Here is a 15,502-nt window from a genome sequence, read left to right as displayed (position 1 = left end):
AGAAGGGGTGTGAGGCTGGTCAACAGATAGAATTTGTTTACCCCTTAAGTCTTTGCCTATAGGGCCTTCTATAAGACAGTAGCCGGATGCATTTAACATCTGCCCAAGATGAGTATTTTTATGGAGACACCATCTCTAGCCTTTACTCAACCAAGAGCCCCAAGGCAGGGGGTGTTTTAAATCGGAGTTGGCTTCTCCTAGCCTTTGCCTAAAAAGGCGTATCCTACAAGGCAGCAAGACATGAAGCAGATTGTACTGGGTTGCATGTTACCAGTAGCAGGATAACCTGATCTGACTGGTTTAAACTCAGAGATTAAACTTAGAATCCAATATATTCAAACAACTCCACACTTCATTTTGAAGTTCTTCAGAAGCAGACTGCATAACATTAAACTTCTTGTCTTTTAACTGTAATCTTTCAGTTATTTTACCCATTTTATCTTCGTGAAGATTATGCTTTTCTGCAATTATTCTTATTTTTGCAACACTATTACAGCTTTTTATAGCTTCTTCGCTACTGTCAACCATTCTATCATATGCAACACCAACTGATTGAAGACCCATATTCAAGACATTACTTGTTCAGCAGGATTTCTATATGAATGACAAGGAGCAGTGCGAGCAGCACACAAATCTTCAAGATCAAGATATAAAAAAAGGGAAATCATAGATAACTTAACACTCATGTAGGTCACTCTGTGGTTAGGACCACCATCAGACTAGATAAACAAACTGGCTTTATTTGAGCAGCTTCAGATTTGCTAATTCAACTGCATGTCTAATTGGAGAAGAAGGCTCCAATGCACTTTATACCACATTTACTTGGCCATCATACCAAGACTCAGATATTTTTTCTGGTATATTATCAACCAGTGACACAGATGGAATTATATTGAACCGTGTGAAGTGATCACTAACCTGAAACAACGTTTTTTCATGAACAAGCGACCATGAATAAGCACCTGGCAACCTTGCTCGGCCAATGTTACTGGACATAAAGGTTCTCCTACTTTATTCGGATGCTTGTCATCAGCACAAACTAGTATAGATACATCCCTTGTTTTCAAAGCAAGCTCATGCTGATAGCGAAATATATTAGCTGCATAATGAGAATCAGGGTGTTGTTTACGCTAATGTCTTTGCTGTACCATTCTTTTCACATTCAAGATCCCTGTGTACCTCTGTGAAGTTTTTGTTTCTTTTCTAGCTGGCATAAACTGCAATTGGATATATGATTTAGGTGAAATATGGGTATCATCAGATAGTTTGGCTGCAACTTGATCTCGAAAATCTCTAACTATAAATGCTTTTGCTAAATACACAACTTGTGAATGTCACCTATCATCTACAGCAGTCCCGATGTCTACCAGCATAAAGTTCAAGAAAATTGTATATCAGATCAGGATCTTCAAGTTCAAAAAATATATCTACTGGATTATCAACTTCGGCTTGGGATAATGTTTCAGCAACTGAAACGTCACCAGCTAGATCTTTGTACATATGTCTTAAAATACTTTTCTTAACAGAAGGAGTAATCAGACCATATTTTTCAAAAGCAGCCTTTTGCATAGCTCTTGAGTGATATTTGGGAATTTTTAGTTTAATTTTTTTAATTAAGGGTTGGCTAGAATGAAGAGCAGAATTAATATCTATAGCAGATGTATGCCAATTCCACTGAAAGTTACATAAGTTACTTCCTGGAGAATAAGTTACTAATATAATAGGTACTTTTAGTCCTTTTTTTACTTCTATATATTCATATCTTCGACGACAATCATTTGATAGAAGGTCTAATTCTTCTAATAAATAGATTTGATCAATTTCTTCACTGTTTATTATATCTGACAAATTAGTAATATCTTCAGATGGTGTGTGTCATGTTAGAATGTACATTATATTAAGCGAGTTGCTTATACATTGGACTTGTTCATTTGTATGATGATTTATAAGAACTTGGCTTCTTTTGGATTTTATAACATTGCAGTTTTGAAGCCCTTGAGCCAGCATCTCAACTTCTTGCTTAAAAGGTTTCCATTTTGGATGATTCCAAAAACCAGATTGAATATTACCAAACAACCTTTGAGAATGTGAATTTAAAATATCTACAGAGAGTGATGATACTTGTCTCTTTCTATGTTTATATCTTTCAGGTTTATTATAATTAGTAAATTGATAAAATACTTTTGGTATCCCACAATATCGCTCAGCAAACTTTTCATAATGTCCATCAATATATCATAATACATCTGTTAAAATATTTATTGTGTTAAAACCCATATTTGAACTTATTTCTGAAAATGTCCATTTAAATTCACTCTTTTCGATAAATTTTATTAATGAATTAATTTACTCATCTTTTTTATTGCGTGGATTTTTAAGTTCTGGAATTGTTCTTGTTGAAAGGGTTTTTTGAGCTTCAACCATTTTTATTTGCATTTGTAACATTGCTTTCACTTTCAATTAAAATTGTTTTGTTTATGTAAAATTTTACAAAATGACCAAATATAGCAATAAGCTGTTTCACTTTCATTCCTATAGAGAAAAAGTTAAGTTATTTTATTATTTTTGCTATTACTATTTAATAGCTTTCACGTATATTATATTTGTCTATCTAATTTGTCTATATATATATATATATATATATATATATATATATATATATATATATATATATATATATATATATATATATATATATATATATATATATGCATATATATATATATATATATATATATATATATATATGCATATATATATATATATATGTATATATTTTTTTTATAATTCACCTCCCCAAGGCCGAGAAGGCCATTACAGATGAGGAGGCTACTTGTGGTTATAACCCTCTCTCAATTCTTAAACTCTGAAACACGAACCTTGACGAACAAGGCCGCTGCGCGGAGAAACAAGTTGAGCGTGGTACTACCAGGGACGTGGCGGGAATCGAACTCCGAACCTCTCGCTTATGAAGCGAGCGCTCTACCACTACACCACTACCGCATTTATATATATATATATATATATATATATATATGTATATATGTATATATATATATATGTATATGTATATATGTATATATATGTATATGTATATATGTATATATGTATATATGTGTGAGTGTCTGTTAAAATTTAATAGGTGGTTCATTTGTCTATTTAATTTAAATAGATAAATGAATATGAAAAACGACACAGTAAATAAAAGTTCTCACTATTAGAATTGACTTACTGAAACCATCCACAGAGTAGAGGTTTACTGAAGATATTCCTACTTTGCACTTTTCCAGAAAATGGTCAGATAAATGCAGATTAGTTTCATTAGAAGAGCTTAAAACCAAATCATACAATCCTTGAACAGTTAATTCTTCATCGTCTTCACTAAATATTTGCCAGCACACAATTTTTTGTCCACAGTTGGAGTCATATATGCAGCAATTCACAAAACTATCTTCATATTTTGCCATACTGTTCAACTTTTCCTTTTTAGGTTTTTTAAAAAAATGGAAAAAATATGCAAAAAACAAATAATGGACAAAATCGTATTATTTTAAAATATGAGGCGGGCGGGGACGGGAAACAACTTTGCAATTCATTGCAGCCTTATGGTGACTATTTATTTTACTAGCTTAATCCTGTATAAATATTGAATAAAATTGTAAAAAAAAATTAAATATTTATTTTTTTTATTATTATTTAACTTGTTAAATTATTTCTTGTTACAAACTTGTTTTTAATATTTTAATGAAGACACCAGATAATTAAAAAACTGAAAATTTTATAAATAAAAAATGATGCAAGTTTTGAATTTTTTAGAAGTTTAAGTTTTAAGTGAGTTTAAAGGTTAAGCAAGTTTAAGGTTAAGCGAGTTTAAGATTAGGCAAGTTTAAGATTAAGCAAGTTTAAGATTAAGTGAGTTTAAGAATAAGTGAGTTTAAACTTTTAAAAAATTTTTTTAAGATCAAAATATTTCACTGCTAGTATGTTTTCACTGACATTGGTGCTTGCAGTATTTGTTAAAACTTGGTTCTTGCAGTAATAGTAACAGCCTTGGATCTTTCAGTCATACCAAAAGGCTGGATTAAGTTGGATTATGCCTTATAATAAAAAGTCACTGAAATAAGTTATTGAAAAGTTTTTATTATTTTTAAATTTTCAACAGTTAATAAAAAAAATTAATTTTTAGAAACCATTTCATTAATTATTGGACTCAAATGCAAAACAATAAAAAAACAATCTTAAAGCTTACGTATGGTGCAAACAATGAAATTATTGCTATATCTAAAGATGGAGAGGTTTTAAGTCGACAAGGAATAACAGATTATAATCCATTTGGAGAGTCCTGGAAACTAATTGAAAATGGTTATTCTGATGTGTCTGTTAGTTTGTATGGATATTGGTTAATTGATAAAAAAGGAAATATTTATTTTTCAACATATGTTCCCTCATCAAATTTACTAAAAAGACTTTTGACTAATAAAATTGAAGGAAATTTTTTAAAGGTTGTTTCTGGTTTTGGAGGAAATGTGTGGGCTTTGAACAATCAAAATGAGATATTTAGACGGTTAAATGTCAATTCCTTAAATCCTTCTGGTGTTTCTTGGGAAAGAATTAGTGGGTTAAAAGTTTCAGATATAGCTGCAGGATATGATGGGATATACGCTTTAGATATGCAAGGAAGAGTTATAGGAAGTAAAGGTACTTATAGTTGATTATTATGACAAGTATGACGATGACTATACTGTGATTATGACTAGTAAGCGACCGGGGTTGATATTTGACCGGGGCCGGCGCCGGGTTTGATAAAACATAGCCAGGGCCGGGTTTGTGACCGGGGCTGCATTACTATTGATATTCCTTATAAATATATTATTGTTATTTAAAATTCATGATATATTTTATATAAAGGTAGATATGTATCTCATCGTCATCATCATCATCATCATCATCATTGTATCATCATCATCATCATCATCATCATCATAATATCATCATTATCATTATCATCATCATCATCATCATCATCATCATAATATCATCATCATCATAATATCATCATCATCATCATCATCATCATCATCATCATCATCATCATCATCATCATCATCATCATCATAATATCATCATCATCATCATCATATCATCATCATCATCATCATCATTATCATCATCATTATCATCATCATCATCGTTATCATCATAATATCATCATCATCATCATAATATCATCATCATCATCATCATCATCATTATCATCATCAAGCATACAGTTGATGATGATGATTAAGTTATTATGACAGTATGATGATCACATCATCATACTGTCATAATTAGTAAATGACCGGGGCCCCGGTCATTTACTAATTATGACAGTATGATGATGTGTTTAATAACATAAATAAATTTTGTTTTTTGTAGAATTTTATTGTGTTGGTATTTATTTTTTGTAGAATTTCATTGTGGTGGTATTTATTTTGGCCAAATGGGATCATTTAGCTCTCCTGGTTATCCTAAATTAATTTCATCCAATCAAAACTGTTTGTACATTATTAGAGCCCCCCCAGGTTTTTCAAGCTTAGAAACTAGTTTTAAAGATTTTGAACTTGAAGAATCAGAAAGTTGCCATAAAAATTATTTGCTTGCTTTACTTGATGGTCGCTTTCCTTCGAAATATACATCAAAAAGTTGTGCAACTAAAGTCACTTCTTTAAAGTTTGGAGACAGAGCTTGGTATGAATTTTTTTCTGAGAAAAAAAGTCTAAAACGTGGCTTTTCAGGATCATGGGTAGCAAAAAATGAAGTAGAAACAACTCCTGTAAATGGTAAAGTTTAAACTTTTGTTATTATTTATAAAAAATAATTAGAATAAACTAAATTTTTAATCTAAATTTAGAAGTAAACTCTATACTTACATATGAATCTTCTACAACAAAACAAACAACAGTAATTCCGCACACCACAACTACAATACCAGATGGACCTTTATTTCGAGGTACGAATAATACAAAATTATATATATATATATATATTTATATATAATATATATATATATATATATATATATATATATATACATATATATTATATATTATATGTATATATCTTATATGTACATATTGACATGTAAGATAAAGTAATGAATAATAATCACACTAAATAATAACAAAGGTTAAACTTATAACACTTATAGGCGAATAATAATGTAAAAATAATAATCGCAATAATGAAGAGTAGCAATTATAACTATATAGTTACTTAGTAGCAGTATACTGTAAATATTGTAGTTTCTAATAACCATAGTTACAGTTACAATAATATTTATATATATAAAATAGTACATGTTGTTATAATAGAAATGGTTAAAATTTTTCTTTAGATTGTGGTGGAAATATTGTTGGTCAAGGTGGCATTATTGTTCACCCAAATTATCCTCAACAGTACTCAAATAATCAGAACTGCAATTATGTTATTACTGTTGACCAAAACAAAGTAATAGAAGTGACATTCGATGAGCTTGATCTTGAAAATTCTGCAAAATGTGATTATGATTTCGTTGAAATAAAAGACAAGAATGATGGTCGTGTACAGAGATATTGTCAAAAAGGTCCAAATATGAGTTTTAAGTCATCTGGTAGAATGCTTCAGATACAATTTTATTCTGATGAAATTGGGCTACAAAAAGGATTTAGAATTAGATGGAGAGCTGTGTCTGACCAAAAATTGGGTTTCACATTTTCTTATTACTTTTTTTCAAAAAAGATTTTCATGTTTAGTAAAATTTTATGTAACTCTTATTTGTATTAGATTAATAATATTTAACTTATTAGCATTAGTTTAATAATATTTATAATAAATTACTGTTAATATTAATGATGCATATAAATAATGTTTAATAATAACTTTTAAAATGTATAAATAATGTCTAATGAAACCTGTGATAATTTAAACTTTTGATTTTGATTGACACGCTTTTGATTGGACAAAACAATTGTTTTAATACTCAACATACCTTTACCATATTATGATAAATTATTAAATACTGCATTAAGTTGTTAAATAAAGTATAAATAACAAAGAAATAACAGTAATAGTCATTAAACTAAATTAAATAATTAAAATAGTTTTTTAATAGAAATAGTTTATGTTGTAATACAATTATAAATAATTTTTTTTTTGTTTTAGATTGTTTTTATTCCCAAACTGGAAATAATGGAGATATTATTTCACCTAACTACCCTGGTGAATATGAAAATAATCTTGATTGCTTTTGGAATATCACAGTCAATAAGAACAAAATTGTTGAAGTTATTTTTAGAGAGTTGAATATAGAAAGTATGAACGTAGAAAGTGGGTTAACTTGTTCTTCTGATTTTATTAAGCTGACAGATGACATTTTTCAAAAAGAAATTGGAAAGTTTTGTGGAAGTAAGCTTCCAGATCTCATTCAATCTTCTGGCAATGCAATCACTATTCATTTTCATACAGATAATCAAAAAACTGGTAAAGGTTTTCGTTTAATATGGAGAGCTCGAGATATGCCGCCAAAAACTACATCTAAACCAGGTTTAATTAAAATGTTTATTTAAAACAATAATCTACACCATGTTTATGATAAAATCCATTATTGCATGTTAAAAATATGTTTATAATTTTTTTAATTACATATTTTCAATAGAACATTCAAAGTGTGAATACTAATATTAATTTAACTAAACTTTTATATGGTAGAAATATATGTGCTAAATACAAAGTTTGATGGTCTTATTTTAGTTAGTTAATTAATCTAAAAAACTTTGCATAATTATGAATTTCATCAGTAATTTCAAGTACTCAATAAACAGTAATTTTATTTTATTAAATAATACTAAGATAAAAGGAATCTGGAAAAAATTGTATGCCTATTGGAGTTATATGCCTATTAGAGTTATATGCTTTCAACAGTACTAAAACTGAATCCAGAGATCTTTTTATTTCTTTGTTTAGATTGGTTAAAGCTCACATTGCAACAATAATTTTATGTTGCAATACTACGATTTGCGAACTGTTATGGTTCAGAATTATCGTTTTATAATTTTATGTGTGTGCTAAGAATCATGTCTTTCAAGTGGTTAGAAATGTTTATGAAATCTATATAGAAAATATATGTATGTATATGCTAGAAATAGTGTTCGTGAAATGTATATAGTTTTCATATGATTCACAGTCAGATAGTAAACTAATTGAAAAGAAGTAATAACGGTGAATTTATTAGTGTCTCAAGAAACTTATAATAAATTCCCCACAATATTTAAAAAAAAGTTAAAACATTTTTTCTTTCTAATTGCTTCAGTTAGTCTACATGACTGCCTGCACTCACAAGCAGTGTTTATGTGACTACATGCATGCGATGTGACTATATGCAGACACAGATGAATACAAAACCACCAATAGAAAAACAAAAGATCATATTGTGTCATAACCATCCAGACCATCACCACTAAGAGCACTGTCTCCAAATAGCTTCTATCTAAAAAATATGTTAAAAAGAAAGTGTTATCATAACAAATATATTACAATCACAGTCATCATATATCATATTCTGAAGAATATTTTCATAGATATTTACAAATAGTACTTTTACTAATCTTAAGTATACACCAAAAATACAGATCTTTATATATATGATTAATAATAATTATAAAATACTAATGATAATAATAAAAATAGTATTTATAGTAATAAACATAAAAACTATAATAAAAATAAAACAACAAAAACAATAATAGTAATAATAACAATAATAAAAATAAAGTCACTTGTTTTTATAAACACAATAGCTAACTATACAAAGTTGGCAATGTTAAACTAAATAAAAAGTACACATCAATGCAAACAACACACTAAAACATATAACAATATGAACTATTCACTAAAAAAAGATATAGCATTTGTCTAATGACAAATGTTTGTGTTGTATTGTAATTTTTAGCGCTGTTTGCATTGTTTGTTTGTTTGTTGTTATTTTTTTGTTGTATTCTTGTGTATTGTTGTTGCCCAATGAACAATACACAAGAATACAACAACAAAATAACAACAAACAAACAAACAACGCAAACAGCGCTTAAAATTACAATACAACACAAACATTTGTCATTAGACAAATGCTATATCTTTTTTAAATATTCTCAAGAACAACAAACAAATTAATGAAATGACTGCAGTCTTGTTAAGGGAAAAGACCTATGCAATTGGATCAACTAAAAATGTGTATTCAATGGTAGAGAGTGTCGTCAAAAAAGTATTAAAAGATTATTAAGTATTCTGCCAGAAGTGCAGAGAAGACAGCTCAAATATAAGAAAACTGACAAATGGGTTAAGTGAATAACAGACTTAAACAATATCTTGGTAGTTAATCATTAAATTCGAGCAAAAAGTGCTTCAATAAGCAAAAATTAGAACACAAAATTGTTGTGAAAATGATATCGGAAGATGAGGCATTTTATCAAGACAATTGCCATGGAAAGTATAAATCTATATAATCCAGTACTGTTCGTAAGAAATGGTTACAGAGTTTGAAAAGTGTCTTCTCTACCAGCAACAGCCTTGTTTGTGAAGAAGCAGCTAAAATGTTGTCTGAAAAATTACACAAAACAATGACCCCAAAGATAAATTAGTATTGAAATTTCACTATCGCCACGACTGTTTTCAACAATTTTTAGGATGTCCACTACTCGACTGACTTCAGCAAATATTGCAAAATTTTATCTCCAGTGAAATGAGAGTTTCCAGTTATGCATATTCAAACTAACCAAAAATCATTCAATGAAAAGGTAATCAGGTGCACAGTTCAGCAGTTTCTGGTAACTTCGAATGAAAATAGTGAAGAAGGATACAGATATATCATACAGATATTTTTTTTCTAAAGAAAATATAAGCAGAACAAAAAATCTAAAAACATTAAAATTTTTGCAGATATTTTGTAGATAAATTCAACCTGTTGCTTTGTTATTTGATTATTTACTTTTGTTTGATTGTGAAAGTTTACTTTTACTTTTAGAGATAAGTCAATATTTAAATGGAAAAATTGTTCAGTCAAGCATAGGTTTACTGATTTTAAGTTTCTTGTATCATTTAAAACACAAACATTTTGGTTGGCATAATTTAGCCAACCAAAACTGCTTCAAAATAGCCTAAAAACTATACAGCCAAGTACTGCTGGCTACTTAAATAAAATAGATAACAAACCTGAATAAGTATTAGCTTGTTTAATTCCTGTAGATTTTTCGCTCCTTTTGCAACTATGGCTAATAGTGAAGATATTAAAACAGCTTGAAAGCTGAAGAATTTAGAATCTCTGATGATGTAAATGTTACAAGGGCAAACTTTATATATATATATATATATATATATATATATATATATATATATATATATATATATATATATATATATATATATATATATATATATATATATACTCTTGCATGGTTGTCTTTAAGTTTTTACCATAAAATGTCAGTTTTAAGTTTTTTATTAATTTTAAAGACTGAAAAAAATTTTTTTTTATAATTATTTGATTGACTGCCTGCCCAAACCAAACCCTCAGTTGATGTAGCAGCACGCCGTTGCCAGTCAGGCTATAAGATAGTTGATGCAGCAACACTCCGCGCATGTTTCACAGTTTAAAAAAAAAACAAAAAAACATTCAGAATGTTTTTATTTTAATAAAGTAAAATAAAAACCTTCAGAATGTTTTTAAAAGCATTTAGAATGTTTTTAAAAACATTCTAGTCTTTTAATTTGTTGTTTTGTGGTTTAATTACTTTCTGCAATTAAATTAATGTATTTTGAAATAATCTAACCCTAATTTTATCAGCTTTAAAACCACAAACAAGCAAAGACCCATTTTTTACCACAAACACGTTTTCTTATATATATATATATGTATACATGATGTAAATGTTACAAGGGCAAACTTTATATATATATATATATATATATATATATATATATATATATATATATATATATATATATATATATATATATATATATATATATATATATATATATATATATATATATACTCTAGCATGGTTGTCTTTAAGTTTTTACCATCAAATTTCAGTTATAAGTTTTTTATTAATATTAAATACTGAAAAAAATTTTTTTTTATAATTATTTGATTGACTGCCTGCCCAAACCAAACCCTCAGTTGATGTAGCAGCACGCCGTTGCCAGTCAGGCTATAAGATAGTTGATGCAGCAACACTCCGCGCATGTTTCACAGTTTAAAAAAAAAACAAAAAAACATTCAGAATGTTTTTATTTTAATAAAGTAAAATAAAAACCTTCAGAATGTTTTTAAAAGCATTTAGAATGTTTTTAAAAACATTCTAGTCTTTTAATTTGTTGTTTTGTGGTTTAATTACTTTCTGCAATTAAATTAATGTATTTTGAAATAATCTAACCCTAATTTTATCAGCTTTAAAACCACAAACAAGCAAAGACCCATTTTTTACCACAAACACGTTTTCTTATATATATATATATGTATACATATATATATATATATATATATATATATATATATATATATATATATATATATATATATATATATATATATATATATATATATATATATATATGTGCATATGTATACATATATATATATATGCATATGTATATATATATATATATATATTTTTTTTTATATGACTTCTGGGTACATTTTAACTTAATCATTTTAAATCAATTTAGTTAATGAGTATGTTTTGAACATCGGAACTGATTCAGAATCTACTGAGATATCTTCACCAAATTATCCTGAGAGGTATGAAACCAAAAAAGATTTATACTGGAGGGTACTTGGTGATCCTGACCAAAAAATTCAGTTGTCATTTCTTCATATGGATATTGAAAGTGGCCCAAAATGTAAATATGATTATTTGCAGGTTAGAGATTTTGATGCCAGTGGAGCAATACTCGGGACTTTCTGTGGTCGTAATCTCCCACAACCAATTATCTCAACTAGCAATCAGTTGTTTATACATTTTCATTCAGATGATCAACAAACTAGAACTGGATTTAAACTGAGTTTAAAAGCAATTCAAAAAATATCTTCCATTACTACCACTACCACAACTCCAGTCACAACTTTTGCAACGACTTTTTTAAAAAAACGAGGTAACTATTTTTATTTTTATCAAATTATGATTGAGGAAGAGTTTTTTTAAAATTTGATTATTGATACATTGCATCAGTTGATTCAATAGATCAGTAGATTTCTAAGACTTTTTTGAATTCGATAAATGTTAATAAACACTTTACTCACTTTTTCAAAAGTCAATTTTAGTGTGTAAAAACTTTTTTCCAGCCTGTGTTTTTTAAATTAGTAAATAACGATTTCTTAAATTGACTAATTATATATTTAATATACTTACTTTAATGAACTAGTTATATTTTCATAAACTAACATTTGGAATGAAAGCAGAAAATTTATTAAAAATACTATTTTACAAAATATAAGAATTTTACAGTATTATATAACTGCTTTGTCAACTTTAATTATCTTCGTATTTTTAAGTAAAGACTTTTTGGAACTTTTAAGTAAACTTTTTAAAAGTACCACTTCAAATTCATGCAAAGTACTGTTTAGCAATGATCTTGTTGACTCCAGCATAATTTCTTTCTCCATTGTTGCAAAACACTTCATAACATTAAAAAATTTTAGTACATTTTAATTTCTTTTTCATATTTAGGAATCTTCCAGAATTTAAACTCAATCAACAATATATATATATATATATATATATATATATATATATATATATATATATATATATATATATATATATATATATATATATATATATATATATATATATATATATTGTCAGATGACATTGTCTCTTTAGTTTAACTATAAAGGAGCTGTTGACTGTTTGATATAAATGATTAACTGAATTTCCGAATACTCCAAACTAACAATAACTCCAAATAAGTAATTTCTTATCTTAATTTAATTCTTTTACTTAAATTTAAAAATTTTTAGGCTTTATAAATCACAACTGGCAGCACAAAACTATGTTTAGACTTCTATCCAACATTTTAAATAAAAATGAAATCTATTTTAAACTTGTAATATTCTTCAACATTTATTGTCATTATATAAAACTATTTTTAAACTTACAAATATTGTATACACTTTTTTAATATTTGGATAGCCCAACATTTCTTCTTTATTATTTAAAATATATATATTTAAACTTATAAATATTGTATATACTTTTTTAAGTATATACAATATATATATATATATATGTATATATATATATATATATATATATATATATATATATATATATATATATATATATATATATATATATATATGTGTAGTTGAATATTTATAATACAAATATAATACATATAAATAATAAATGAATATAAAATAGGCTAGATAAAATTTAAAAATATTTTATTATAACAATTATTGTAAATAAACAGTAATATTAAAATGTTTTCTATTTGTTTAATTAGTTTTTGAAATTGTGTATTTGCTTATTAAGTTTTTGAATATGATTTAACTGGAATTACTGGAGAAATCACTTCACCAAATTATCCTGAAAACTATGAAATAGACCAGGATTATTATTGGAATATAGTTGTTGAATCTGATTCGATAATCCAAATAATGTTTTTTGATTTTAAAATTGAAAGTGGTGAAAATTGTAAATATGATTACTTGCAAATTAAAGAGAACGAAGGTGGTATAGATCTTGGCAAATTTTGTGGTAGTATCCTTCCCCAACCAATCAAATCTCGTAGTAACAAAATCCTCATACATTTTCATTCAGATGACCAACAAACTAGAGCTGGGTTCAAGTTAAAATGGTTAGCTGTAAAAAACACTCCTATCCAGATTTCAACATTACCAATAATAACTACTCCTTCAGGACCCATAAAAGGTATCTAAAATTTATTAATTTTTAAATTCACCTAATACTCATCTCATGCAATGATTTTATGATTTTTTTTATTTTAATTTTATTATTATTATGATTTATGATTTTATCGTATATCACCATGTAATCGCCTTTCATGATCTAATCATGTTTTTTTCTTAATTTTTTTTTTTTTTGCCTAGTTGAGTATATTGTTAATGAAAATGATGGAGAAATTGTTTCTCCTAACTATCCATTAAATTACAATATTAATGAAGATCATTATTGGAAGATTGAGGTAAAGTTTGGTTTAAAAGTCCAATTACAGTTTGTTGTAATGAATGTTGAAAGTGGAAACAGCTGCCAATATGATTACATTCAAGTTAGAGATGGTAGAGATAATAGTGGTAAAGATCTTGGCAGATACTGCGGTACAGAGGAACCAGTTCCTTTAACATCCAATTCAAATCGAATGTTCATTCATTTTCATTCTGATGGCCAGGAAACAAGAAAAGGATTTATATTGAGATGGACAGGAGTTGAATCTACTAATGTAGTTCCAATAACAACAACAACAACAACAAACAAAGTGCAGATAACTACTGCAAAAGGTAATACTATTGCAAAAAGGTGTTTAATAATGAATTTATTCATGTATGTTTTATATGTTTCTTGTGTGCATATGAAACACAAAATAAAGTTTTTAAATTGCTACTCCCCTCTCCTAATCTTTTAATTATAAACATGAACCTTGAGAAACAAGTCAATTGTGGCATTACCAGGGATCTGGTACCTCTTATAACTATATTAAAGTAATTTATTTTTCTATAGTGTACCTCTATATATATTTCATTTAAAAAGTTTGTATTCTGCATTTAATTTTAATTAATTTTTTATACCTAATATTTGCATTGTATATTGCAGTGTATGTTGCCCATGTTTTTTTTTTTTTTTATTCACCTCCGAGAAGGCCAAGAAGGCCACTACAGATGAGGAGGCTATTTAATAGTGGTTATAACCCTCTCTTAACTCTATAACTCCAAAACACGAACCTTGATGAACAAGGCCGCTGTGCAGAGAAACAAGTTGAGCGCAGTACTACCAGGGATGTGGTGGGGGTCGAACTTGGAACCTCTCGCTTATAAAGCAAGCGCTTTATCACTACACCACTACCGCATGTATATGTAGTTAGTGTTTATGTTGTATCAGTTATATATTTTATTTATTATAAAATAAATTTTTATCTTTCTGTTTCTTTTTTAATGTTTTTATCATAATTTAGTATTTGAGTTTGAGCTAATTGATTCTGATGGTGAAATAGTTTCTCCTAACTACCCAAATAACTATGATCCTGACCAGGATTACTACTGGAAAATCTCTGTAAATCCTAATAAAAGAATTATGCTCTCATTTATTTCAATGGATATTGAAAGCGAGACTAATTGTAATTATGATTATATTCAAGTTAGAGATGGTAGAGACATTAAAGCTACTGAGTTGGGTAAATTTTGTGGGAATCAAGAACCTAGTTCTTTAATGTCAACAGGAAATCGAATGTTTGTACATTTTCATTC

At 27.5% G+C, this 15,502-nt stretch overlaps 1 protein-coding gene across 3 annotated transcripts in view; it reads left to right on the top strand.

Annotated features, from left to right (window-relative positions):
* The window catches only part of LOC100198158 (cubilin), an 80,736-nt gene that overhangs the window by 31,231 nt on the left and 34,003 nt on the right, over positions 1 to 15,502 (top strand). For all 3 annotated transcript variants that reach the window (XM_065816842.1, XM_065816843.1, XM_065816841.1), the window contains exons 12-20: positions 4,187 to 4,698; positions 5,451 to 5,822; positions 5,894 to 5,992; positions 6,377 to 6,724; positions 7,183 to 7,563; positions 11,743 to 12,168; positions 13,554 to 13,952; positions 14,132 to 14,539; positions 15,211 to 15,502. The exon at positions 15,211 to 15,502 is cut by the window's right edge and continues 95 nt beyond it. In XM_065816842.1, the coding sequence (XP_065672914.1) occupies positions 4,187 to 4,698; positions 5,451 to 5,822; positions 5,894 to 5,992; positions 6,377 to 6,724; positions 7,183 to 7,563; positions 11,743 to 12,168; positions 13,554 to 13,952; positions 14,132 to 14,539; positions 15,211 to 15,502 (3,237 nt within the window). The remainder of the gene's footprint in view (positions 1 to 4,186; positions 4,699 to 5,450; positions 5,823 to 5,893; positions 5,993 to 6,376; positions 6,725 to 7,182; positions 7,564 to 11,742; positions 12,169 to 13,553; positions 13,953 to 14,131; positions 14,540 to 15,210) is intronic.

The sequence above is a fragment of the Hydra vulgaris genome, chromosome 13 (genome assembly GCF_038396675.1).
Source record: "Hydra vulgaris chromosome 13, alternate assembly HydraT2T_AEP".
NCBI lineage: Eukaryota > Metazoa > Cnidaria > Hydrozoa > Anthoathecata > Hydridae > Hydra > Hydra vulgaris.
Note: the sequence above shows the minus strand (reverse complement) of the source record. Positions and strands in the feature narration are given on the sequence as shown.